Here is a 27,965-nt window from a genome sequence, read left to right on the forward strand (position 1 = left end):
TTGCCCCACTGTGTATATATATATATATATATATATATACATACCTATTCATACCTATTCTATGTGTACACATTTATTCTACCTATTGGACTGTAAGCTGTCAGTGTGATTTTACTGTACACCGCACTGAATTACCGGCTTTTCTCTCTAACAGCGCTGCGTATTTCTCGCAAGTCACACTGCTTGTCCGTGTGAAATCCGTATTTTTCACGCTTCCATAGACTTTCATTGGCGTATTTCTTGCGCAGTACGGTGACAAACGCAGCATGCTGCGATTTTGTACGGCCGTAGAAAGCCGTATAATACTGATCAGTAAAATACGGCAGATAGGAGCAGGGGCATAGAGAATAATTGTGCCGTATTTTTTGCGAGTTTTACGGACGTAGTTTCTGCGCTCTTACGTCCGTAAAACTCGCAAGTGTGAAGCCGGCCTTTAAGTGAGAGGTATGCATGATCTTGAAAAAAAAAAAAAATGGAGACGCCGGTGATGTAGAGTGGATTCTGATAATGGCAAGATCTTCAGGTGTGAAGGGTTAAACTAAGAAAAATTAAAGGAGGCTTCATCTTGTGCTTTTCAACTCAATCTTGCTGTTTTGAGATAAATTCTCTTACTAGGTTAAAGTTCATAGCTGTTATGAGACCTTGATTGTTTCAGCCTGAACAAGATATGACACTAGCAGTATTTGGTCAGTATTTTACATCAGTATTTGTAGCCAAAACCAGGAGAGGGTGATAAATACAGAAGTGGTGCATATGTTTCTATTATACTTTTCCTCTATTTGTTCCACTCCTGGTTTTGGCTACAAATACTGATGTAAAATACTGACCGAATATTGATAGTGTGACGGCAGCCTGAGGGTCTATTGTTCTACGAGACCATTACGTACAGGCTGTTCCTGCATTCTTATAGGTTAAGAACTGTGAGCGTGTTCTGTTTGGTTGAAGTATAACTTGTTAAGATTATGAAAAGTGCGACACAATAAACAGGGGTCAGAGATCTGCTTGATCCTCCCAAACAGAGACATACGTCTCCGTCTGGTCATTTTCAGTTGCCAGCAACGCCCTGTGGATCAATTTGAAAATCGGTGAGTCAACCGTGAAGGGTCACTTCAGATCCTCCCTCAACACAGGCACCGATGTCATGGCCATCAATGATTTATAGGATGTATACAAATGTAGCAGAGCTGAGATGTAATTTTTTTTTTTTTTTCTTTTTTTAATGTACATTGAGGGTCTGCGGTAACGTTTTTTTTTGGGCAGCTGCATATGGATAGCGCTGTTACGTCCAGGTAACAATTAGATGTGGCACAATATGAGTAGGAAAAAATATATATTTTGTTTTTTTTGCACCAATTTATAAGGTTTCGTACCATTCTCTCTGCTCTGAGTGATTGTGTAATGGATGCTTCTGTAAAGAGGAGGAAGATTGCAACATTTTTTGGCATCAGCAACCCCGTTATGTAGAGGAAGGAGTGGAAATGCAGAGAGGGCGGGCAGACAGTCGGATAAAGGGATGGTAGTATTTGTTGAAAGATACTTCAAAACCGGCGAGTGCCAGAAGAAGACCCAGAGACGCTCATCATGGACCAATTCAGACAGCGCACAGAGTTATCGGCAAGTTTCCGAAAAGTAAGAGGGTATCTGTAGGGAATGGCACTGACATAGATGGCAGAGCCCTGTGCCATGCATGTTAAGGGAGTCCTGCTGACACGTGAGACCTAGGAATGCCAGGGAGGGCCACGCTTGTGCCAAGTGTAGTAGGATAGATGGGTGCTTGCCAAAGAGGCTTAGAGGAGTTTGGTTTCCACAAAGTCGCATTTCAGATGTTGCAAAACTACAACCCAAGCATGTCCTGACAATCTGTGCTTGTGCACCACTGCTATAGTGCAAGCGTTAATATGAAGTATGGTAACGGGTGAATATTTTATGGATTATACCGGGTGTGTCACCATCTTAAGTAAACCAGTGCAGAATAAAGGTTTGAGCTTGCTGCAGGTGAAGCGAAACGGAGGGGTGTAGTCAGGGCGAGGCGCGGCTGGCTTTGTGTAAAAGCTTTTAAGAGCTTAAGGTATTAGTCGGCTACCAGGTTAGCAAAAGGGCAGATTGCAGGTATTCCGGGACCTGTAGTTCTACTGTCATTTTTTTTTTTTTTTTTTTTTTGGCCAAGGGTTAATATATTGATCAGATATTTGCCAAACCTCGGGATATCCAATATAGCGCGAATCCTGCTTGTTGGGCCTCATTCAGACGTCCGTGCTGCAGTTCTCTATCCCTTTTTTTTTTATCAGAACCCGTCCCCATTGTAGTCTACGGTGCTATTCACATGCCTGGTTTTTCACAGACGCTGTGTCTTTGTATAACTCAGAGACGTCGGGGTTTTTTTTTTCTGCACTATCAAGGATGAAATGTGCCAATACAAGTCTATGGGTCCGGAAAAAAACACTACAGCACACGGGAGTCATCACTGTTTAACATTGGAAAGTATAGGAGAAGCTTTATATGCAAATTGCCTCTTCTGAGAAAAAGAGGACTTAAACTCTATAGCGCCACCTGATGGAAGTAGCGATCCTACAAGTCACAATCAACCCGTCAACGAGTCGTGCAATATGACTTAGGATAAAAGCCAAATCAGTATCTCAATTCGCAGGAGAAGCTTTGTAATGTATTATCCATCCTTGTAAAACACTTATTTGTCTGATGATAACTGTCATCATTACAAGGGCCGATAATTGGGAAAGAGCAGACCATTTTCAATTTTCACCCATTTTACCATGTTTGGTCCATTATCAGGATTAGTCTGGCATTCGTTTTTGTTTTTTTGGTTTTTTTGTATGAGAATATTGAGAGGTAGCGATGTTAATTTAATTATTTTGTGTTTATGACTAATTGGCAATGGCAGTACACCTTTTTAGCTATAATAGCTTTTGATTATTTTTTCAGCAATCCAACACCCATGCATATGTACTGCTCACATAGTAACATAGTTATTAAGGTTGAAGGAAGACTATAAGTCCATCTAGTTCACCCCATAGCCTAACCTAACTTGCCCTAACATGTTGATCCAGAGGAAGGCAAAAAAAAAAACCATGTGGCAAATAGTAAGCTCCACATTGGGGAAAAAAATTCCTTCCCGACTCCACATACGGCAATCAGACTAGTTCCCTGGATCAACGCCCTATCAAGGAATCTAGTATATATACCCTGTAACATTATACTTTTCAAGAAAGGCATCCAGTCCCCTCTTAAATTTAAGTAATGAATCACTCATTACAACATCATACGGCAGAGAGTTCCATAGTCTCACTGCTCTTACAGTAAAGAATCCGCGTCTGTTATTATGCTTATCAAAAACCTGACCTGCACATCCAAACATAGACTGAGTGTGAACAGGTGCTGAACCCAGAGTCGCCAACTCGTATATAGTTAAATAAATAGGGCAGCACACTGCAGCGCCAAAACATGCAAACTTGAAAAAACGAAATTTGAACTGCATTACTGCACTAGAAATATGAAAAATGAGAGCTTTTAGCGCACAAAAATGGCCAATTTTATGTGTACCTCGTAGCCACGTTAAGGCATCTCTCTTATACGAGGTCCTACGTTTGACCTACCTCACTGAGAATAAACGTCTCCATCTGAACGGGTACATGTGAAACCTCTTCTTGGACTCAAATTCTCTCTCTATGTGGAGGGGTATTGGACCTACTATAATTAAAACACCTGAAGCTAGGAGGCGGGGAGTGCACGATCAGAAGGCTAGAGAATACATTTCAAAAACCTGACCTGCACATCCAAACATAGACTGAGTGTGAACAGGTGCTGAACCCAGAGTCGCCAACTCGTATATAGTTAAATAAATAGGGCAGCACACTGCAGCGCCAAAACATGCAAACTTGAAAAAACGAAATTTGAACTGCATTACTGCACTAGAAATATGAAAAATGAGAGCTTTTAGCGCACAAAAATGGCCAATTTTATGTGTACCTCGTAGCCACGTTAAGGCATCTCTCTTATACGAGGTCCTACGTTTGACCTACCTCACTGAGAATAAACGTCTCCATCTGAACGGGTACATGTGAAACCTCTTCTTGGACTCAAATTCTCTCTCTATGTGGAGGGGTATTGAGAGAGAGAGAATTTGAGTCCAAGAAGAGGTTTCACATGTACCCGTTCAGATGGAGACGTTTATTCTCAGTGAGGTAGGTCAAACGTAGGACCTCGTATAAGAGAGATGCCTTAACGTGGCTACGAGGTACACATAAAATTGGCCATTTTTGTGCGCTAAAAGCTCTCATTTTTCATATTTCTAGTGCAGTAATGCAGTTCAAATTTCGTTTTTTCAAGTTTGCATGTTTTGGCGCTGCAGTGTGCTGCCCTATTTATTTAACTATATACGAGTTGGCGACTCTGGGTTCAGCACCTGTTCACACTCAGTCTATGTTTGGATGTGCAGGTCAGGTTTTTGAAATGTATTCTCTAGCCTTCTGATCGTGCACTCCCCGCCTCCTAGCTTCAGGTGTTTTAATTATAGTAGGTCCAATACCCCTCCACATAGAGAGAGAATTTGAGTCCAAGAAGAGGTTTCACATGTACCCGTTCAGATGGAGACGTTTATTCTCAGTGAGGTAGGTCAAACGTAGGACCTCGTATAAGAGAGATGCCTTAACGTGGCTACGAGGTACACATAAAATTGGCCATTTTTGTGCGCTAAAAGCTCTCATTTTTCATATTTCTAGTGCAGTAATGCAGTTCAAATTTCGTTTTTTCAAGTTTGCATGTTTTGGCGCTGCAGTGTGCTGCCCTATTTATTTAACTGTTATTATGCTTAAACCTTCTTTCCTCCAAACGTAGAGGATGCCCCCTTGTCGCTATCTCAGGTCTATGATTAAAAAGATCATCAGAAAGGTCTTTGTACTGTCCCCTCATATATTTATACATTAACATAAGATCACCCCTTAGTCTTCGTTTTTCCAAACTAAATAGCCCCAAGTGTAATAACCTATCTTGGTATTGCAGACCCCCCAGTCCTCTAATAACCTTGGTCGCTCTTCTCTGCACCCGCTCCAGTTCAGCTATGTCTTTCTTATACACCAGAGACCAGAACTGTGCACAGTATTCTAAGTGTGGTCGAACTAGTGACTTGTATAGAGGTAAAATTATGTTCTCCTCATGAGCATCTATGCCTCTTTTAATGCATCCCATTATTTTATTTGCCTTTGTAGCAGCTGCCTGACACTGGCCACTGAATATGAGTTTGTCATCCACCCATACACCCAGGTCTTTTTCATTGACTGTTTTGCCCAGAGTTTTAGAATTAAGCACATAATTATACATCTTATTACTTCTACCTAGATGCATGACCTTACATTTATCCCCATTAAAGCTCATTTGCCATTTATCAGCCCAAGCTTCTAGTTTACATAAATCATCCTGTAATATAAAATTGTCCTCCTCTGTATTGATTACCCTGCCGAGTTTAGTGTCATCTCCAAATATTGAAATTCTACTCTGAATGCCCCCTACATGGTCATTCATAAATATATTAAAAAGAAGAGGGCCCAATACTGACCCCTGTGGTACCCCACTGCTAACCGCGACCCAGTCCGAGTGTGCTCCATTAATAACCACCCTTTGTTTCCTATCTCTGAGCCAGCTCTCAACCCACTTACACATATTTTCCCCTATCTCCATTATTCTCATTTTATGTATCAACCTTTTGTGTGGCACCGTATCAAAAGCTTTTGAAAAGTCCATATACACTACGTCCACTGGGTTCCCTTGGTCCAGTCCAGAACTTACCTCTTCATAGAAACTGATCAAATTAGTCTGACATGAACGGTACCTGGTAAACCCGTGCTGATACTGGGTCATGAGGTTATTCATCACCACCCCCAACTTCCTTATTTGTGCCCAGGTCTCTGTCTGCACTATCTTCCCCTCCAATAAAATGAATACCCTCCCCCCCAATTCCTAGTTTAAACACTCCTCCAACCTTCTAGCCATTTTCTCCCCCAACACAGCTGCACCTTCCCCATTGAGGTGCAGCCCGTCCCTAGCGTAGAACCTGTAGCCAACTGAGAAGTCGGCCCAGTTCTGCAGGAAACCAAACCCCTCCTTCCTACACCAATTCTTGAGCCACTTATTAATCTCCCTTTGCCTCTCTGGCGTGGCACGTGGTACAGGCAGTATTTCGGAAAATACCACGTTGGAGGTCCTTGCTTTCAGCTTGCAGCCTAATTCCCTGAAATCTTCTTTAAGGACCTTCCACCTACCTCTAACTTTATCATTTGTGCCAATGTGCACCATGACCGCTGGGTCCTCACCAGCCCCTCCCAGTAATCTGTCCACCCGATCAGCGATGTGTCGGACTCGAGCGCCAGGTAGGCAGCACACCGTTCGACGATCCCTGCCTTTGTGACAGATTGCCCTATCTGTTCCCCTAATAATTGAGTCGCCCACTACCAGCACCTGTCTGGCCTGCCCTGCTCTCCTATTTCCCTCCTTACTGGAGCAGTCACTCCTCCGGCTTTCAGAGGACATGCCTGGCTGCAGCAGTGCTACCCCTGTACTGGCACCCCCCTCATCTGCCAACTTAGCAAACTTATTGGGGTGTTCCAGATCAGGACTAGCCTCCCTGGCACTCTTCCCTCTACCCTGCTTCCTAACTGTCACCCAGCTTGCTGCTTCCCCATCCTGCAGCTCCATCCCACCATCCCCCCCCTCATCTATCCCATTGAGCGTCTGCTGCGTGAGCAGAAGACTCCTCTCCATATTGTCTATGGATCTCAGTGTTGCCAGCTGCACATTTAGATCTAGAATCTGGGCTTCCAAATGCACAACGTGCTCACATCTCGCACAGCAGTGTGCACCCTCGACCGGCTGATCAAGGATTGCATACATGTGGCAAGATGTGCACTGGATGGCATTAGCAATAGTGGAGCACATTTCCTAATGGGGATTACACCAAAGTTAAATAATAAAAAAATAAATGCAAAGTATCAATAAAACACAGACGGCAATTCAGTAATTCCTCCCTTGGAAACTCCCTGAATCCAAAGTCCCTGAATCACAAGTCACACTTACCGCCGTTCACACTTACGCTCAGGTCACACTCGCTATGCTGAGGATTTAGAGTTTTTTTTTTTCTTTTTTCCCCTCAGCAGCAATCCACCTTGCTGTTGAATGCACTTCCAAAAAGCATTATTCCCTGGGTGTTTATTATACGTCTTGCTCCAGCTGACCTCCTCTGGATTTTTTTGGTTTGTTACAGGCACCTTGTCTATTGTCTATTTATGTATTCATATGTATTTTAATCATTTATAATAAAGATACTTAGTTTTTTAATATATTTATGTGACACTTCTTTGACCACAGTCTATCCAACTGTGGGATTAGTATGTTGTAGCATTATGCGAAGTGTTGCCCAGGTTGTATCTGGTATTGCAGGTCAGCTCTACTGAAGGAATGACCTGGTAACGCGATTCTCCAGGACGGTGATGCCAAACTTTTTATCATTTTTAAAATATATTAGTTAAACAGAATTTTTGCTTCCGTCACTATTTTCTGAGATCCATAACTTTTTTTTTTTTTAAAGTTCTCCATTGATGGATTATTTTTATTAGTATCGTTTTTGGATACATATTTATTTATCACTTTGTATTAATTTGTAAATAAAGAATAATCGTTAGGGATGGATGTAAATAAAGAGCTTTATTAGTTCTTCCATCATTTGCTTCTGGGACAGGAGTCATTGTCTTCCTGGGAAAGTTCCTTCCAAATTTTAAGATCTCTCCCTGGCGCTCAGTGAATGGATTTCTTGTTTAGATCCGCTGCGGAATGGAACCTTAGAATCTTGCAGTTTTCAAATGTTCATAAACGTTTTCTTCTTCTGAGAATCTCGTGTAACGTTAATGTTGATTGCATTTAGGATTCTTCTGTCCTCACCACCGGGGCAGGCATTCCAACAGGGGACAAGCTGAATATCCTAACTGCGGGCCCTTTGGGGCCACTGCTGGTCCAGGACTCTGTGTTCATAGATGAGATGGCTCATTTTGACCGGGAAAGGATCCCAGAAAGAGTAGTGCATGCTAAAGGAGCGGGTGAGTATAGCAGCAATGGCGTACGCGTAACTCTGGTTCTTATGGTGTGACGTAAAGCTATGAACTATATCTTCTCATTGGCAAGTCACACCTTCCGTGGCTTCCAGGCACCAGAACTGGCCCTTTTAGTTTCTGGAGACTCTTTATAAAATATCATTGAAATAACTGGTTGTAAAAAAAATAAAGAGGAGGAGGAGGGGGATGCAGCTGCAGCGGGTTTTTTTTTGTTTTGTTTTTTGAGACTTCATGCTGTGAGGGTGGAACAGAAGATGATTTGTAAAAACACTGAACAGAAAAAAAGTGAATTTTCAGAAGGCCAAGAAGGAAAAATTGCGAGACGTATGATAAATGATTCAAGGAGTTGTCTCTGAGCTAGTGGGCGAAGTGTACCAGCAATGATGTCTCCCACACACAGACCCCAAAAAAAGAATTCCTGCCCTCCTGTCTGTATGAAACACTTGTTCATAAGCAGCAGCATTGAGCTCATTATGCAGAAGAAGTGAGAAGTGTAGCTGTGAATCCAGCTGTGGGGGTGAGATAAAACACTTCTTAAAAAGCAACATCATGGAGGACATCATACAGCAGTAGTAAGCAGTGTAGCTGTAAATCCAGCTATTGGTTGAGGTAAAACACTAGAAAGCGGCAGAACAATCTGTATCTTTAAGTCACGTTCTTACTCTGCTTCACTCTTATCCTCCCCTTCTCCTTTCCATAAACTCTCCATAAATTACTCATAAGTGCAGAAAGAAGTTTATTTCTCCAACGAGATATATTACAATGTTTCTTATCTTCCCAAGTACTATTCAACTCTGTTGAAACGACAGCGACCATTTAAATATTACTTTCAACCGATTTTCTCATAAGACAACACTTGGAAATGTTAAAGTTTTGCCTATTTTCAGTCGCCACTAGGGGGAGCATACTGCTGTTATTATTGCGATCAGTGTATAATGATATGCACTTATCTCCCTCTAGTGGCGGCTGCAGGAAACTTCAGTTTTAGCTAAGTAGGAACATTCTGAATAGTTTTGAGCTGCTGAAATGGATAGTTGGGAGTCTGGAGTTGCTGGAACTTCTAGTTCTCTTCAATCTGCACAATGTCAAGATGACAAGAGAACATATTAATTACAACATTATACATCCAGGATGATATTTGGGCTTATAGAAACAGGCTGCACAAATTTCTACTCTGTGTCGTCTTCTCATTTTAGGAGCATTTGGATATTTCAAGGTCACTCACGACATCACACAGTACACGAAAGCCAAAGTGTTTGAGCGCATTGGGAAGAAAACAGATATTGCTGTCAGGTTTTCTACTGTAGGTAAGACCCCAATTTATGGACGTAAATTCTAGCCCAAACTGTGTTTTTTTTCTATTATTTTGATATAAAAATCTGCTAAAATGTTACAAAAACTCATAAAAAGCCTGTGAGTCATCCTAACCCCGCCCACATACAAAATCATTGACAAATGTGTGTGTATGTATGTATATATAATATATATATATATATATATATATATATATATATTTGTCCACCAGTATTTCCTAATTTTGGCCGGCCATACTCCCTTTTAGCATTTACGTAGTATCCAGTTCCATTTTGTGACCCTCCTAGTCTCAATCTTTGAATCCTCAAAACCCCAGGACCCTACACAAGGACCCTGATTACCGGGAGGTTTGGGCAGGACCATAGAACTTTGCTGACTCTTTCGGGAATCCAGGATGTCTCCTTTTTTATCAGAACCTTCCAGACTCCTGTGAGACTTGACAAGTATGATGCAATCTCACACAGGTGATCCTGTCAATCATTATATGTGGGCGGGGTTACGAAGACTCACATGCTTTTTCTTTGAGATAACCTATACAAGAAGGAAATTCCAAAATCTAAAGAAATAGAATAGCCCACAAATACCATCAAAAATATATATACACCCCCCCAAAAAACAAAACAGCATAAAAAAAAGCAGGCAACACTTACTGTAGAAATATTTTATTAGTATTGAAACATACAAACAATAAATTTAAAAGCAACACAACACAAAAGGATAATATAAAAAAAAACATGAAAAAGGAGAGGGTTGGATGTGCCCTATTAGGGTAAATGAGATCAAGAAGTATCTAGCGACTGGCAATATAGAAATATAGGATAATTGATGACATGAATAATACATAGATAAATATGTGTATTTATTTCATAAAGTATGATTAAATAAATGTCTAGTGATAAATGAAATATATACCGTGTATATGACTAGTATATTGCACAAAGCCCAAATGAGGTAGCAAAAAAAAAAGGTGTCAAAGTGTATAAAGGTACTGTAAATAAATGGTACTGACCGTAAAGGACACATTGCAACCTCCTCTCCCTGCTCCGACGCACGTTTCGCTACAGCTTCATCAGTGAGTTTTTCAATGAGTCCCGGCTGCATTTCAGCCACGTTCTACATAAAAATATTAAATAATAATCACAGAAATCTATATATCCCCGAATTCAGCCTCTTCCGTTCTATCCTATGCTCCCCCCCTATGGTTAGAGACCCGAGGACACCACTTTACGGCAGAAAGCAGGGATGAATGGGGTTCCCTGCATTGTTCCCACCTTTTACCCAGAGAAGAGAGCTGCTGCAGGCTCCCTCTCTCTGAGGACCAGAAGTCACTTTTTTTTAGCAATAGTTGTTGCAGACCATCCAAGCAACGCTGCAACTGTTCATAGTGGACAAGCTCCACGTAATAATTATGCGCTTTAACCCAATGTCCTGTTCTCTTTGCACCCAAAAGCTGGAGAACTTGGATCCGCTGACACCATCCGTGACCCACGAGGATTCGCGGTGAAGTTCTACACAGATGAAGGCATTTGGGACCTTGTGGGCAACAACACCCCAATATTCTTTATTCGGGATCCGTTTCTGGTATGTTGGTCAATCTGGGCACCTGGTGTAACTAGCACTAATAATGAAAATGGGCACCTGGTGTAACCTGCGCTAATAATGAAAAAGGGCACCTGGTGTAACCTGCGCTAATAATGAAAATGGGCACCTGGTATAACCTATGCTAATAATGAAAAAGGGCACCTGATGTAACCTGCACTAATAATGAAAATGGGCACCTGGTGTAACCTGCGCTAATACTGAAGATGGGCACTTAGTGTAACCTGCGCTAATAATGAAAATGGGCACCTGGTGTAACCTGCGCTAATACTGAAGATGGGCACTTAGTGTAACCTGCGCTAATAATGAAAATGGGCACCTGGTGTAACCTGCGCTAATACTGAAGATGGGCACTTAGTGTAACCTGCGCTAATAATAAAAATGGGCACCTGGTGTAACCTATGCTAATACTGAAGATGGGCACCTGGTGTAACCTGCGCTAATAATGAAAATGGGCACCTGGTGTAACCTATGCTAATAATGAAAAAGGGCAACTGGTGTAACCTGCGCTAATAATGAAAATGGGCACCTGGTGTAACCTGCGCTAATAATGAAAATGGGCACCTGGTGTAACCTATGCTAATAATGAAAAAGGGCACCTGGTGTAACCTGCGCTAATAATGAAAAAGGGCACCTGGTGTAACCTGCGCTAATGATGAAAAAGGGCGCCTGGTGTAACCTGTGCTAATAATGAAAATGGGCACCTGGTGTAACCTGCGCTAATAATGAAAATGGGCACCTGGTGTAACCTGCGCTAATAATGAAAAAGGGCACCTGGTGTAACCAGCGCTAATAATGAAAATGGGCACCTGGTGTGACCTGCGCTAATAATGAAAAAGGGCGCCTGGTGTAACCTGTGCTAATAATGAAAATGGGCACCTGGTGTAACCTGCGCTAATACTGAAGATGGGCACCTAGTGTAACCGTGCTAATAATGAAAATGGGCACCTGGTGTAACCTGCGCTAATAATGAAAAAGGGCACCTGGTGTAACCTGCGCTAATGATGAAAAAGGGCGCCTGGTGTAACCTGTGCTAATAATGAAAATGGGCACCTGGTGTAACCTGCGCTAATAATGAAAATGGGCACCTGGTGTAACCTGCGCTAATAATGAAAAAGGGCACCTGGTGTAACCAGCGCTAATAATGAAAATGGGCACCTGGTGTGACCTGCGCTAATAATGAAAAAGGGCGCCTGGTGTAACCTGTGCTAATAATGAAAATGGGCACCTGGTGTAACCTGCGCTAATACTGAAGATGGGCACCTGGTGTAACCATGCTAATAATGAAAATGGGCACATAGTGTAACTGGTGCTAATACTGAAAATGGGCACCTGGTGTAACCTGTGCTAATGATGAAAATGGACAATTGGGGTAACCGGTGCTAATGCCAAAAATCGACACCTGGCCTAACCGATGCAAATGCCAAAAATGGGCACCTGGCGTAACCTCTGCTAATACCAAAAGGGCACCTGGTGTAACCGCGCTAATGATGAAAATGGGCACCTGGTGTAACTTGTACTACTACTGTAAATGGGCACCTGGTGTATCCTGTAGTAATAGTGAAAATGGGCACCTGGTGTAACCTATGCTTATACTGCAGATGGGCACCTGGTGTAAACTATGGTTATACTGAAGATGGGCACCTGGTGTAACCTGCGCTAATAATGTTCTCTGTGCAGTTTCCATCCTTCATACATAGTCAGAAAAGGAACCCACAGACCCATCTGAAGGACCCTGATATGGTTTGGGACTTCTGGAGCCTCCGACCAGAGTCGCTGCATCAGGTGAGTATTATACTACGGGGCAAGTAAAGAAGTACGGCCAAAGAGAGGAGCAACAGATTGTGCCCAATCTCCTTATCTAAATAAAGGAGGTTTTACACGGCGTCATTCTGGCCGAGGGCCACATTTCATCCCCAGCTTTATTTTCTCTTTTACCCCACAGGCCTGGTAACTTGCTGTTGAGTCCAGCGCTTCTTGTAGCTGTTATCACCGTCCATATCTTTCTAATACATTATTCATTTTCATATTTACGTTTTACAGAGGTCGCAAATAATTGGTATACGACGATCACTCAGTGGTACACAGCTCCTATACAATATATGTGTCTCCATGGTAACAGACTACAAACAAACCCCGTGTAGTCAGATGTTTTTCTCCACTCCTGCCTGTGCTTCTTACTGGCCACGCACAGAAGAGGGAGCGGATAGAAGACATTGAGGCTGCGCTCACGTCGGCAGGCAGCTCCCATGAAATGACGGGACCTGAGACCCTGTTATAAGGTCACAGATCCAACAATGCTTTGTGGCTTCTGTTACGAGCAGGACACAACACGGGGTTTGTCAATAGTCTGTGACCATGTAAACACATAGGTCTGCATGGGAGCTGCGTACATAAAATGGTAGAAGAGTCCTAATCAACACAATTTTATATATATATTTAATTAATACACTTAGGACTAAAAGCCTTAAAGGGGTTGTACCGAACTATGACAGTGATGATCTGTCTGATAACCCAAGGACAGATCATCAATATTTGACTCCTGGAAAAGCCCTTTAAGAAAGTTTATTTGTTCCATGGATTGCAATCGATCTTTTTTTTTTCTCCTGCCGTAGGTGACGTTGTTATTCAGTGATCGCGGCATTCCTGATGGGTTTCGCTTTATGAACGGGTACGGGTCTCACACCTTCAAACTGGTCAACGCCAAAGGAGAAGCCGTGTATTGTAAATTCCACTATAAGGTGGGCGTCCTGGGCGGGAGATCGTAGAATGGATGCGCGGCACTCAGATGGCGTCCGAGTGCTGTCCGATTGTTTCTCTGACCCACAGACTTGCATTGGTGAGACTGATCTGAGAATCGGACATGTGCACTACCCCATAGAATATAACGGGTGCGAGTCCTGTCCGTAAAAGCCACGGCCGAAACTTGTATAATAAAAACTGATCAGCTGCTTTCTGTAACCTTCTCACGGGGTCATCAGACGTATTACAATTATCATTTCTGAGCATCTCCATGTTTCACGGATGTGGCGGTAAAAAATATTTTGCATTTCCTGCAGTCTAATCAAGGCATCAAGAATCTGTCGGTGGAAGAAGCGGACAGACTGGTGGTAAAAGACCCCGACTACGCCATCCGGGACTTATTCCAGGCCATTGCCAGGAAGGAATTCCCATCATGGACCATGTACATCCAGGTCATGACGTTCAAGCAGGCCGAGATGTGTCCCTTCAACCCATTTGACCTCACCAAGGTGAGTGATGTCCTCTCCTCTGTGTGTGTCGTACTACATAGTACTGCAGAATTAGGGAGATTGGCAGCCAGGTCAGGAGAAGATGGGGGTAATAGAGGTTATATTGTCACCCACCTGTCCTAAAACATTACTTATCTTTAGCTTAGCTACATCCTGCATTATACTCCAGAGCTGCACTCACTATCCTGCTGGTGCAGTCACTGTGTACATACATTACATTACTGATCCTGAGTTACATCCTGTATTATACCCCAGAGCTGCACTCACTATTCTGCTGGTGCAGTCACTGTGTACATACATTACATTACTGATCCTGAGTTACATCCTGTATTATACTCCAGAGCTGCACTCACTATTCTGCTGGTGCAATCACTGTGTACATACATTACATTACTGATCCTGAGTTACATCCTGTATTATACTCCAGAGCTGCACTCACTATTCTGCTGGTGCAGTCACTGTGTACATACATTACATTACTGATCCTGAGTTACATCCTGTATTATACCCCAGAGCTGCACTCACTATTCTGCTGGTGCAGTCACTGTGTACATACATTACATTACTGATCCTGAGTTACATCCTGTATTATACCCTAGAGCTGCACTCACTATTCTGCTGGTGCAGTCACTGTGTACATACATTACATTACTGATCCTGAGTTACATCCTGTATTATACTCCAGAGCTGCACTCACTGTTCTGCTGGTGCAGTCACTGTGTACATACATTACATTACTGATCCTGAGTTACATCCTGTATTATACTCCAGAGCTGCACTCACTATTCTGCTGGTGCAATCACTGTGTACATACATTACATTACTGATCCTGAGTTATCTCCTGTATTATACTCCAGAGCTGCACTCACTATTCTGCTGGTGCAGTCACTGTATACACACATTACATTACTGATCCTGAGTTATCTCCTGTATTATACTCCAGAGCTGCACTCACTATTCTGCTGGTGCAGTCACTGTGTACATATATTACATTACTGATCCTGAGTTACATCCTGTATTATACCCCAGAGCTGCACTCACTATTCTGCTGGTGCAGTCACTGTGTACATACATTACATTACTGATCCTGAGTTACATCCTGTATTATACCCCAGAGCTGCACTCACTATTCTGCTGGTGCAGTCACTGTGTACATACATTACATTACTGATCCTGAGTTACATCCTGTATTATACTCCAGAGCTGCACTCACTATTCTGCTGGTGCAGTCACTGTGTACATACATTACATTACTGATCCTGAGTTACATCCTGTATTATACTCCAGAGCTGCACTCACTATTCTGCTGGTGCAGTCACTGTGTACATACAATACATTACTGATCCTGAGTTACATCCTGTATTATACTCCAGAGCTACACTCACTATTCTGCTGGTGCAGTCACTGTGTACATACATTACATTACTGATCCTGAGTTACATCCTGTATTATACCCCAGAGCTGCACTCACTATTCTGCTGGTGCAGTCACTATGTACATACATTACATTACTGATCCTGAGTTACATCCTGTATTATACCCCAGAGCTGCACTCACTATTCTGCTGGTGCAGTCACTGTGTACATACATTACATTACTGATCCTGAGTTACATCCTGTATTATACCCCAGAGCTGCACTCACTATTCTGCTGGTGCAGTCACTGTGTACATACATTACATTACTGATCCTGAGTTACCTCCTGTATTATACCCCAGAGCTGCACTCACTATTCTGCTGGTGCACTCACTGTGTACATACATTACTTAGTTCTCACTTTTGCCTTGTGACATGGTCTCCATCATGCTGGATGAAGCATCATCACCACATTGTCCTGGATGATGGGAGAAGTTGTTCTTGGAGGGGGGTTAGATTCTTTATTCCTGGCCGTGTTCTAGTGAATGAGTCTTCTCCATGGGTGAAACGCAGCCCCATAAATTAATAGCGTCCTGAATTCGTTCATGTGTGGGGGCTTCTTATCCGTGGGGGGGGCTCACGCACAATTATACCTCAGACTACGGCCAAGAATAAAGAATGAGATGTAAACCTCCTGCAAGAGCAGCTTCTCCCATCGTCCGGACAATGTGCGGATGATGCTTTAGTTACTGTATATTCCCGGAATCACACTGATGGGGATGATGGCGTCCATCCTCGGAGGTTGGAGCCTCGCACACAGCACAAGGATCGGTTCTTGTATAATACCTGGAGCCGCTCAGATTTCCTAATACACGGGTAGAATGTGGGAGACTGTGAGACCGGGGGAAGGATCTGACAGCTGCGGATCAGTGGTAACCCGATAAATCCGGATCTGTAATGTGACCATTACTCATGAGCCCAAACACCTTTAGGAGCTTTCAGCCAAAATACGTTCCTCCCGTTACCCTCCCCGCACTTACCCTCCTTGCACTTACCCTCCCCGCACTTACCCTCACCGCACTTACCCTCCCCGCACTTACCCTCCCCGCACTTACCCTCCCCGCACTTACCTTCCCCGCACTTACCCTCCCCGCACTTACACTCCCCGCACTTACACTCCCCGCAATTACACTCCCCGCACTTACACTCCCCGCAATTACACTCCCCGCAATTACACTCCCCGCAATTACACTCCCCGCACTTACACTCCCCGCACTTACACTCCCCGCACTTACACATGCATGCTCAGTGGCATCCAGGGTCAGCATTAGGGGGAGGATAATTGGGCACCTACCCACGAAGGGTGCCCGCTGCTTCTGCAGCCCCTTTATGAAGTGCACATAGGTGTACAGCATTATATTTACATCTGTGTATTTCCAATGAGCGGACGGGAGCATTTTAGTAATATAGTGGGACATCCCTGGTGACATGCTCCTGTAGTAATAACTACAAAGCCCAGCCTTTATTCTGGAGCAATGCTGTACAAGAGGGGCATAGGCCGAATATCACTGCACCCTCTGTAGCATGCACTGGTTAACAAACAAGTAGCCAAAGTTTACGAGCCGTCCACCATGGCTTTATTTGCAGTCTTACAATATGGCGGCACTCTAACTTTAACGTTGGACGACAGCAGAACGTTTCCCAAATTATACACCGTCTCATCTCTTCACCCTTCCTGAGCTCGTGTAGCCACCTACATGGTCTCTGACAATCACTCGCCCCCAATCTCAGGGAGGCTCAATCCTTCACCTGCGACTGCTCTATGTATCAGTCGGTGTATCTGTGCTTCCAGCCCTCGCCCTCCTGGGCTGCAGTCTTTCCCCACTTGCTTGTAATGTCACAGCTACTTCAGGTAGCATGCATCGTCCTGTTTTCCCAGCTCCTTTCATGAAAGTTTCCTCTCCTCCATGTCTTCTACACCTGACAATTGAAGGTGATTTTTATGGCTTTTGCGCGGCACACAGGCTTGTAGCTGCGCTGACAACACTTGGCGCCAGGGATCTCCATGATATTGATCCCAATAACGGATTTACACCTTAATCCATCGTAATCCTCCGCTTTTAACCAGTTTATAATTTCACCGTCAGTTGTGTTACATCATAAGAACTTGTGTGAGATTCACGTGTCTGGAGAGGACGAGCGATTCGGTCAATTAAAGAATCCTAGAGCTGCCGTCCAGCCCTTAAATCCGCTGCAATACCAGTAGCAACCTATGGACAAGAGTGGCGCTGGTTTTTCGAAGACAGCAAGCATTTATTATCATATGGATTATGTTCTTTTTCGGCTTTTTTTGTGAAACTATAGAATAATATAGGGCGACTAGAGGAATACAGAGGCTCGCAGTATAGGATGACGCGCAGATTTAGGATTTACCATATTATCCTTTGTTTTCTGCAAATCCAAGGTCTGGCCTCATCAAGATTACCCCCTCATCCCCGTGGGTAAGCTGGTGCTCAACAGGAACCCTGAGAATTACTTTGCGGAAGTGGAGCAGATCGCATTCGCCCCCAGCAACATGCCCCCCGGGATCGAGCCGAGCCCGGACAAGATGCTGCAGGTGGGATTCACATCATTTTATTAATAATGTTTTCCAAATGCAAACATTAGGGGCAACAACCATAGGAAATAAAAGAGATGTCTCATAATTCGGGGGGTCCCCTTGTGCCTCCTATTGAAATCTTATGGATTACTGGTCACATACTGTGCTGAAATGCACATTGTCCAGGATTAGAAAAACAGCGCCCCCCCTGGACCAAGGCTTGTGTGTGATATTACAACTCGGCTCCGTTCACTTCAATTGGGCTGAATTTCAATACCAGACGCAACCCATGATCAATGGTGGCGCTGTTTGTAAAACAAAGCAGCCCCGGTTTTTTTTTTCTAAACTTGCACAACCCCTTTAAGGTCCATTTATACAGACGCGCGCTCATCCTCCGATCATCGACCTTTGGACATAGGCAAAACGTTTGCTAATTTACTTGTTAAAGGGGTCGTCCGCTGATAATAAATGTTTAAAAATTGGCTAATATAAGAAAAAAAAAACCATGCCAACCAAACCCCCATCACTTCTCCGTATGGCTGTTCCCTCTCTGATGACCACTGCAGCCGATCAACTACCGCAAGCCAGAAAAAAAAGTGCTTAGAGTCTGTTTCCCGTGGTTCAGACCACCGCAGCACCCGCTGTGCCCAGGGGAGGAATAATCTTCCCACTAGTGGACAGTAAGAAGTGGTGTTATGTCGCCACCTAGTGGCAGAGCATGTAATTACATGTGCACCTAGCCTACCAGTTTTTAGGACAGATGATTGTCATTAATAGCTGGTCTAGAAGCCTGGATCTGGATAACAAAGACCCAGGATCTGCCCCTATTACCCTCACAGATAAGGGGCAATATACAGTGTGTAACAGGAAACCATATCCGCCGCCCCATTCTGTCTGGATGCCGCCCGGGTGGCATTTCTAGCAATAGTTGGGTATAAAGCTGGGGCTTGTACTGACCTGACTGTGACAAATATTTAATCTATTTCTCTATCTTTATAGGGGCGCCTCTTCTCCTACCCAGACACACACAGACATCGCCTTGGCGCCAACTATCTACATCTTCCAGTTAATTGCCCCAGGAGGTGCGCCCAAGTCTCCAACTACCAGCAGGACGGTCCTATGTGCATCTTCAGTGCTCCGAGTAAGCACAGTGCTGACGTTACGGGTGTACGGTCCTATAGATACGGAGCCCGGGTCTCATTTGTGCCCAGTTTTGTGGCTCTACGGGTGCATTGGTAACAGCTGTACCTGCCTCTTAGTGCCCATATGTCGTATATGGGATGTGCAATAACTTGGGATATTCTTGGGTTACATATTTTGCATTAGGGCTTGGATAAGACACCTCATTGCCACGGCTGTGCCCACAGAAAAAGAAATGAATAAATAGATAAGTAATAATAATATTGCCCCCCTCCATGAAAAAAAAAGTGAAAGGTCATAACTGCAGTACTAAGCCTGACCACAAGGTGTGCTGTTACACACAAACTATTACTCAGTGCACCACCTAGTGGTTAGAAAGAATATAGCAGTCATTTACCATTTCTACCATTATAATAATTATTATTTTGTTTATATATTCCGCCGCAGTTTACAATCCCTTGTTATATAATTTTATGAAGCACACACGGTGACTTGTATAAAGAGGATATAAAGTCTCTTCACTTGAAATATAAGGGCAAAGTTGTGGTATAAGGAGCAGGTTTTTCTTTCACCCGGGGCAAAGGTTCAGGTGGTCACCCCAGCCTTGTATCTTGTGACTTCACACCTAGCCCCGCTGCCTGTGCCCCTCTATAAGGCTGGGTGATGTGTGTTCTTGTGTGAACCCTCTTCTTGTTTTCGTCTTATACAGCGGTCATCAGATTTGTCCTGTGATTCCTTCTGATCACATGCTGCGCTCTCCGCCGTCAGCTGCTCCTCACACTCTGTGATCAGCATCCTGCCCGATCATAAAACGAGGCTTCACAAAAGTTCTCACCCAACTCAGAAAACTTACGTTTGCCTGATCATCCTCGGACGGCTCGGGCTCCTCACTTTCAGGAATCTTAGTAGACATAATCCAAACCTTTCAAATTAGAATTTGTAGAGTTCGACAATTATTTATTTATTTTTTTTTAAAAGTCAATTCACAGAAATTGTGTTGGCTTCAGATCACGATACTGAAAGCCCCCAATTGCCCCGAAAAGAAGCGTGTGACCCTCCGAGGTCTCCTAGAACCGTATCAAGGATCTTATCAACAACCTTAGTAATGTCCAAGTAACATAGTAACATAGTTAGTAAGGCCGAAAAAAGACATTTGTCCATCCAGTTCAGCCTATATTCCATCATAATAAATCCCCAGATCTACGTCCTTCTACAGAACCTAATAATTGTATGATACAATATTGTTCTGCTCCAGGAAGACATCCAGGCCTCTCTTGAACCCCTCGACTGAGTTCGCCATCACCACCTCCTCAGGCAAGCAATTCCAGATTCTCACTGCCCTAACAGTAAAGAATCCTCTTCTATGTTGGTGGAAAAACCTTCTCTCCTCCAGACGCAAAGAATGCCCCCTTGTGCCCGTCACCTTCCTTGGTATAAACAGATCCTCAGCGAGATATTTGTATTGTCCCCTTATATACTTATACATGGTTATTAGATCGCCCCTCAGTCGTCTTTTTTCTAGACTAAATAATCCTAATTTCGCTAATCTATCTGGGTATTGTAGTTCTCCCATCCCCTTTATTAATTTTGTTGCCCTCCTTTGTACTCTCTCTAGTTCCATTATATCCTTCCTGAGCACCGGTGCCCAAAACTGGACACAGTACTCCATGTGCGGTCTAACTAGGGATTTGTACAGAGGCAGTATAATGCTCTCATCATGTGTATCCAGACCTCTTTTAATGCACCCCATGATCCTGTTTGCCTTGGCAGCTGCTGCCTGGCACTGGCTGCTCCAGGTAAGTTTATCATTAACTAGGATCCCCAAGTCCTTCTCCCCCCATCGTAGGAAAGGATGGCAACCCGGTAGTATGATAATAACACAATGCGCTATTAGACTTCATGTTTTTAAAATGTAAAACTGGTCCACAAATGATCCCTCTTGATCATTTGTGATCAGAAAGACTGAGCACGGAATCACGCTGACAGTGTCGCTGTCAGAGGTAACCTCATCCTGCTGTGCCTGACATATATTCCATATTCCATAACACCCTCCTCTTCCTTCTCACTAATACACTTGATGGACTCAAAGGAGACTATTTGTGCCCTGCGTTTGGCAGGAATACATTTACCTTTGTCTGGTAACAGCGGTGGTCGAGGTGCTACTGGCGCTTCTCACATTTTTAGCCGCGGCAGGAGTTTTCTTTTCTTTTACATTACCCCATTATCATTGCCACTTTTTCTTTTGCCATTCATTTTGTTCAACACCGTAAATAACTTTTGACAATCTCAGGTCCTTATTTACATTAAAGTGATATTTATTTATTTTTTTATTATCTTGTTCTGTAGGTGCTACCCCAAATTATTACCCGAATAGCTTCAGTTCTCCTCAGCATGATGACAAGCACAAGGAAAGGGCGTTCGCCGCCGCCGGAGACGTCGCCCGCCATGACAGCAGCGCTGAAGACAACGTGTCACAGGTGATTACTGAGCCCACGACGCGCAGTCACACATGTCCCCTGCAGTTTTGGGTGCTGTTCTCTTAAGAAGAGGAGAAGGGGGTCCCAAGTGTGGCCCCCTAACAGGACATATGGTCTCGGGTCATCATTGCAAGTGCCGCGTACCCCTGTGAATGACTCCCATAGTCGCAGAGGCATTTTTGTATAGGAGAGATTTGGGGTAGGCTCGGCGCCATCTTCAGTGACATCGTCAACGTCTTGTTGCAGGTGAGAGATTTCTACAAGAAAACGTTGAATGAAGCCGAACGCCAGAGACTGTGTGAAAACCTCGCCCTGCACTTGAAGGACGCCCAGATCTTCATCCAAAAGAGAGCAGTAAGTGACCGCGACCGAAAAGGAATACGCGATAAAAGCAACACGATCTGTCTGTCCCCCGGTTTACAGAAAACCCATCCCACAACTGTAGGTTGTTTTTTTATTTAAGCTGTCCCTCTCCCACCCTTCCTGGGTCCAGAACTTAGTCCCCACCTCTGCTTAAACAGCACTGTAACCAATCATGGAGCTGAGTGGCTCTGCCCAAGTTGACGGCAAAATCCTCTTAGAGCTGCCGATTGGCTGCAGCGCTGTTGACATTAACAGACCAAGGCAGCAGTAACAGAGGCTCAGAAGTGTACCTGGGGAGGGTGAGTAAGGCACTATGTGTTTGTTTTTTGTTTTTTTTTAATATAAACATTTATTGAAAATATTGCAGAAACAACAACATAAAACAACTTATCAGCATAGGACAATTCAACAGGATGTCCCAGATTACTGCATGGCACTTCTCAATATGTATAACAACAGATAGGAACCTCAGTGGAATTAACCCCTGAGTCCAATGAACAGATCCCAAAGTGCATATTACCTCGCAGCTGTGACACGTGGGTCTGTGGAGGCTAAGAACCCTATGGTACCGGGTAATTCAGCGTTCCCCTGTCGCCCCGATGAGCGTTTCGCCCTTAGCTTCTTCCGGGGGCGCCTCCGGAATTACCCGGTACCATAGGATTCTTAGCCTCCATAGACCCACGTGTCACAGCTGCGAGGTAATATGCAATAAATGCACTACTGGCAGGGAAAAGCCACTTTTTCTGCCACTCTGTGTAAGCGCCGGTCACTTTCCGAATAGTACAAAACTGCGAGCTGCGCAATAATTTCACGACATGTCGCGCAGCTTTACGCCAGAATCCTGCTGAAAACTCCAATGAATCGGAGCCTAAATATCAATTTTGGAGGAAGGAAACATTTTTCAATACCTATTTTTTTTTTTGTGTGTACGTTTTCTTTTAAAGCGGTTCCTTATCTTCCCTACTGATTAAATCCTATGTTCTTTTTTTTTTTTTTAAAGGTGAAAAACTTCCAAAATGTGGACCCCTCTTACGGCTCTCGTATCCAAACTCTTCTGGACAAGCACAACAAGACTTGTGGAAAGAAGGTAACGGCCCAGGAAACATGATGTTCATTTATTTCAGGGCCAACAATCAATGGAAAGTGAGACCATAGCTAAATAAAAAAAGATAAGTTTCCTCCTCAGCTCCCAAAATCATATCAGAGGGGAGATCTGTAGCAGAAACATCTGACCCCTGACACCTTAATACAATTCACTAATTCCAATGAGACAGGTGTAATACCTTATTTGCCCTGCGGGGGCAGTGTTGGGAAATTGAACACTTTTTGGGAGACCGCTGCTAATTGCTCGGCCGCCTGTGATCAAGAACCTTTGTAATAAATAGGTGTAAATAACCCCTTTAATAAAAGTGAAAAATAAAAACTCGTTAAACTAATTTTCTATTTTTTTTTCTAGGAGCCGCTGCACTGTTACAATCAGTGTCATCATCAAAAGACATACTGTGAAAAATAATCCTACAAAGAAAAAGAGAATATCCGACCAGGATAGATACTTTTTAGTTAATGTGATGTAATAAATTTTATGCTTTTTTTTTTTAATTCAGATATTTGCTTTTTGGAGCTTTGGACACTTATTCCCATCTCGGATATTTATGGGACGTCCACAGACCTCACATCCAGCCTATATTACTGGGAGAGACACACAGACCTCACATTCAGCCTATATTACTGGGAAATACACACAATCCTCACATCCAGCCTATATTACTGGGAGAGACACACAATCCTCACATCCAGCCTATATTACTGGGAAAAAACACCCATTCCTCACATCCAGCCTATATTACTGGGAAATACACACAATCCTCACATCCAGCCTATATTACTGGGAGAGACACACAATCCTCACATCCAGCCTATATTACTGGGAAAAAACACCCATTCCTCACATCCAGCCTATATTACTGGGAGAGAAACACAGATCTCACATCCAGCCTATATTACTGGGAGAGACACACAGAGCTCACATCCAGCCTATATTACTGGGGGAGACACGCAGACCTCACATCCAGCCTATATTACTGGGGGAGACACACACAGCTCACATCCAGCCTATATTACTGAGAGATACAAAAAAGGTTGCACTCTATCGTGCTAAAGCATGTCATTGTGAAATATATGAAATATGAATAACTATACGGCTTCTGAATACTAGGAAAAAAATTAGACGCTTTGCACTCCGCCTTTCAACATGTGGTGATTTTTTATTACAGCAGGTTCTTGTCTACCCATAAATGCTGGTATTGCTGAGCGAGGTGTCCACATTAACCCAGGAATTCAGACATCAGCCTGAGAGGTATTCATATGGTCAGGGACCCATCAGTCTTTGAGACCACATTGGCGTTGGTTGCTGGGCAGACATAACTTGGCCAAACTGTGTGCAAAGCGTCTCATTTTTTCCCCTAGTATTCAGAAGCCATATTGCTATTCATATATTTCACAATGACATACTTCAGCACGATAGAGCACAACTCTTTTTGTGATCCTGTGATTTTCATCATTCCACCACTTTTCCTTGTTGCTGCTGTAATTTTATTATTGTGAAGCTGCAGATCTCGCTGAGAGCTGGTAAAGTCCCAGTGCATTCAGCGCCCCCTAGAGGTGACTGGAGGGATAGACAATGACAGTGAAGCAGTTCAGCTTGGGGGTCTCCCATCCCCTTAGTATTCTAATATTAGATGGTCCCATCAACTTAAAACTTCTCGTCGACCGGTTACAGAAGGGATCTGACAATTGCCAATTTAATCTCGCGCTTTTGTTTTGGTCTTTTGCTTAACGATTGCAATAAACCCCCCAAAAGTACAACTTTCTAAAAAAAAATCTTTATGATTCATCTCAGAGTTTTTAAGATCTGTTATTTTTCTATCAAAGGATAAGGGCATCATTAAACACGTTGCAAATTGTGCTGACCTGCTCCTGTTCACAGCTGAGGGTTTGTTACAATTGTGTCCAGTCTACAAAAAATACAGATCGATACATTTACTCCCACTGACACATTGCAGCAAACCCTCAGCTGTGAAACTTAGCTCTGCAAAGTGCAAACCTAAGGATTAGACTCCCGGGTGTTAAATATAATATTTATTTGGTTTTGCATAAAAATATTATCGACAACTTTCTATTCACATTTATACAATCATTTACATTGCGACTATGGGGGAAGCCGGACCCCCGCAGCGGGGGATTTATGGGGATGTACATAGGATTTGGCATTGCTGAGGGGGAACTTACATTGATTTGGGATTTATATGGTCGGAGGTCCGACTACTGATATAAGCGAACTACGGAGGCGCTGTTATAAAGGGGGGGCAAGAGGTGAAGCTTAAAGGGGAACACCGGGAAAAAGGGGGTGACTGTTACTATTATAGTCGGGGGTCAGTTATGGCTTCATAGCGCTGCAGGAAAAAAAGCAGCACAGCCGGCAATACCAGACACAACCTGCGGACAGAGGTGGCGCTGCTTTCATAATTCACAAGAAAGCAGCCAGGTTTTTCTAATTCTGTACAATCCCTTTAATGTGTGACTTTAAATGATCAGTGAAGTCCAAGGCACCAGATCAGATTTACATAAAGGCTCCGGAGATCTAAATCTGGTTCTGGGATCTGGTCAAAGTGAGGAATGATAGAAATGTAGAGTGCGGGGGGGTATGGGTGATGGATACCTTCAAGTCTTAAAGGGGTTCTCTTTACACGGGGATATGGGTGATGGATATCATCATCTCTTAAGGGGTTCTCTTTACCGAGAATATGGATAGTGGATATCTTTATCTCTTAAAGGGGTTCTCTTTACAGGGGATATGGATAGCGCATATCATCATCTCTTAAAGGGGTTCTATTTACAGGGGGGATATGGGTGCTGGATATCTTCATCTCTTAAAGGGGTTCTCTTTACAGGGGGGATATGGGTGGTGGATATCATCATCTCTTAAAGGGGTTCTCTTTACAGGGGGATATGGGTGGTGGATATCTTCATCTCTTAAAGGGGTTCTCTTTACAGGGGGATATGGGTGCTGGATATCTCCATCTCTTAAAGGGGTTCTCTTTACAGGGGGATATGGGTGCTGGATATCTTCATCTCTTAAAGGGGTTCTCTTTACAGGGGGGATATGGGTGGTGGATATCATCATCTCTTAAAGGGGTTCTCTTTACAGGGGGATATGGGTGGTGGATATCTTCATCTCTTAAAGGGGTTCTCTTTACAGGGGGGATATGGGTGGTGGATATCATCATCTCTTAAAGGGGTTCTCTTTACAGGGGGATATGGGTGGTGGATATCTTCACCTCTTAAAGGGGTTCTCTTTACAGGGGATATGGATAGCGGATATCATCATCTCTTAAAGGGGTTTTCTTTACAGGGGGATATGGACAGTGGATATCTTCATCTCTTAAAGGGGTTCTCTTTACAGGGGATATGGATAGCGGATATCATCATCTCTTAAAGGGCTTTTCTTTACAGGGGGATATGGACAGTGGATATCTTCATTTCTTAAAGGGGTTCTCTTTACAGGGGGATTATGGTTGGTGGATATCCTCATTTCTTAAAGGTGTTCTCCTGTTAAAGGGATTCTCCCATAAATGATGCAGGCAGTTCTGGTCCCTTGCTTCCAGTGGATCTGCAGCCATACGTGTGCGGTCAGTCTCCGATACAGCGAATGAGAGATTCTAGGATAGAAGAGCGAGCGCCCCGATGTTCACCACCTGCTACGCTGGCGACTGACCGCTCGCCTTTGGCCGCTTCTCCTCCGGAGATAGGATCCTACATTCTGGGGATTAGTGGGGTCTCTGCCCATGGCCGGCCAGATATTCATTGGTCTGTCCAATCGGTATAATATAAAGTGGGTCTTTAAAAGGAAGAGAGAGATGGGAAAAAATCGATTCGTGAAAAATGAAATTCGGATTTCACAGAATCCACATTTTCCTTCCACCGATTTGCCCAAATCCAGGAAACTTATGGGCAAGAAGGGGTAAGATATAATAAAAGCTTGTGATCCAATATAAATGGCGTCCAGGATAATAGTGTGAGCCCCGTCGTCACGCCCGGGGGTGCAGCGATGGAGCAGATTTGGGGCCTTCATTCTTGTGCTCTGATTATTTGAGTTATCGGGTTAATACTGACGACTCCTCTTCTGTGATGAGTTCAAGTTCTGCCCGAAGAGAAGAGACGATTCCTCCTCTGCCGGTAAAGTAGAAAGTTGATTCATGGAATCTACACGATTTGCCCCTCAGCGGCTAATGGACGGATCGGTCAGTACGCTGCGGCGCGGTGCCACCCATAGGCGTTCTTGCCAAACTTGTAGACCAGTCGCCTATCTACTCGCTCTAGGATCCCGGTCTTGTAGTAATGCCTGCGAAGAGAGGACACATTAAAGACTTCCGCTGTGTACCGCCATACAGTGCACTAACACCAAGCAGGGACTACTCGTAATACGGTTCTCAAAAAACAGCGTCATATATCCTAGGACCAAATAATACTTCCATATAGATGCATAAATAACCCCGCTATACAGTGCAAAAAAAAACCTAATGTGCTGCACAGTGAGTAACTAGTGAGCCGCACACACCTTAAAGGGATTGTCCAGAACATACAACAGAATATATTATAAAATAATAAAACTTATCTGTCCGATCCCCGCATTGTTACAAAGCCACCTCTTGTGTGATCCCCGCCACATCCATCAGTCGCGAGACCGCTGCACA

General features: G+C 43.7%; 2 protein-coding genes across 4 annotated transcripts in view; one reads left to right on the top strand and one right to left on the bottom strand.

The window, feature by feature from the left end:
• Positions 1–1,516: 1,516 nt before the first annotated feature.
• On the top strand, positions 1,517–23,832 carry LOC138649484 (catalase-like). Of its 2 annotated transcripts, none has more exons than XM_069739957.1 (13): positions 1,517–1,629; positions 7,928–8,099; positions 9,311–9,421; positions 10,879–11,009; positions 12,708–12,812; positions 13,643–13,768; positions 14,087–14,278; positions 18,098–18,250; positions 19,232–19,373; positions 21,719–21,849; positions 22,096–22,203; positions 23,213–23,299; positions 23,669–23,832. In XM_069739957.1, the coding sequence occupies exons 1-13, from the start codon at positions 1,582–1,584 to the stop codon at positions 23,723–23,725; spliced, it is 1,563 nt and encodes a 520-aa protein (XP_069596058.1). In that variant the 5' UTR covers positions 1,517–1,581; the 3' UTR covers positions 23,726–23,832. The 2 variants fall into 2 exon arrangements, with proteins under 2 accessions (XP_069596058.1, XP_069596059.1); XM_069739958.1 differs by having other exon boundaries at positions 1,520–1,614.
• A 1,505-nt stretch (positions 23,833–25,337) lies between these two features.
• Positions 25,338–27,965, bottom strand: part of ELF5 (E74 like ETS transcription factor 5) — a 33,433-nt gene continuing 30,805 nt past the window's right edge. Inside the window, exon 7 of one of the 2 annotated variants that reach the window (XM_069739959.1) lies at positions 25,338–27,613. In XM_069739959.1, the coding sequence (XP_069596060.1) occupies positions 27,514–27,613 (100 nt within the window). In that variant the 3' untranslated portion in view covers positions 25,338–27,513. The remainder of the gene's footprint in view (positions 27,614–27,965) is intronic. The other variant, XM_069739960.1, reaches the window with a different exon arrangement.

Source organism: Ranitomeya imitator, chromosome 9 (assembly GCF_032444005.1).
Source record: "Ranitomeya imitator isolate aRanImi1 chromosome 9, aRanImi1.pri, whole genome shotgun sequence".
In the NCBI taxonomy this organism is placed as follows: domain Eukaryota; kingdom Metazoa; phylum Chordata; class Amphibia; order Anura; family Dendrobatidae; genus Ranitomeya; species Ranitomeya imitator.

What these genes read in the sequence shown, in the direction of transcription:
- LOC138649484 (XM_069739957.1), top strand. Translation starts at nt 1,582, where the DNA reads ATGGACCAATTCAGACAGCGCACAGAGTTATCGGCAAGTTTCCGAAAA. An exon ending in AGTGCATGCTAAAGGAGCGG is followed by an intron (nt 8,100 to 9,310) that starts GTGAGTATAGCA and finishes TTCTCATTTTAG; the next exon opens with GAGCATTTGGATATTTCAAG. An exon ending in ACCCATTTGACCTCACCAAG is followed by an intron (nt 14,279 to 18,097) that starts GTGAGTGATGTC and finishes TGCAAATCCAAG; the next exon opens with GTCTGGCCTCATCAAGATTA.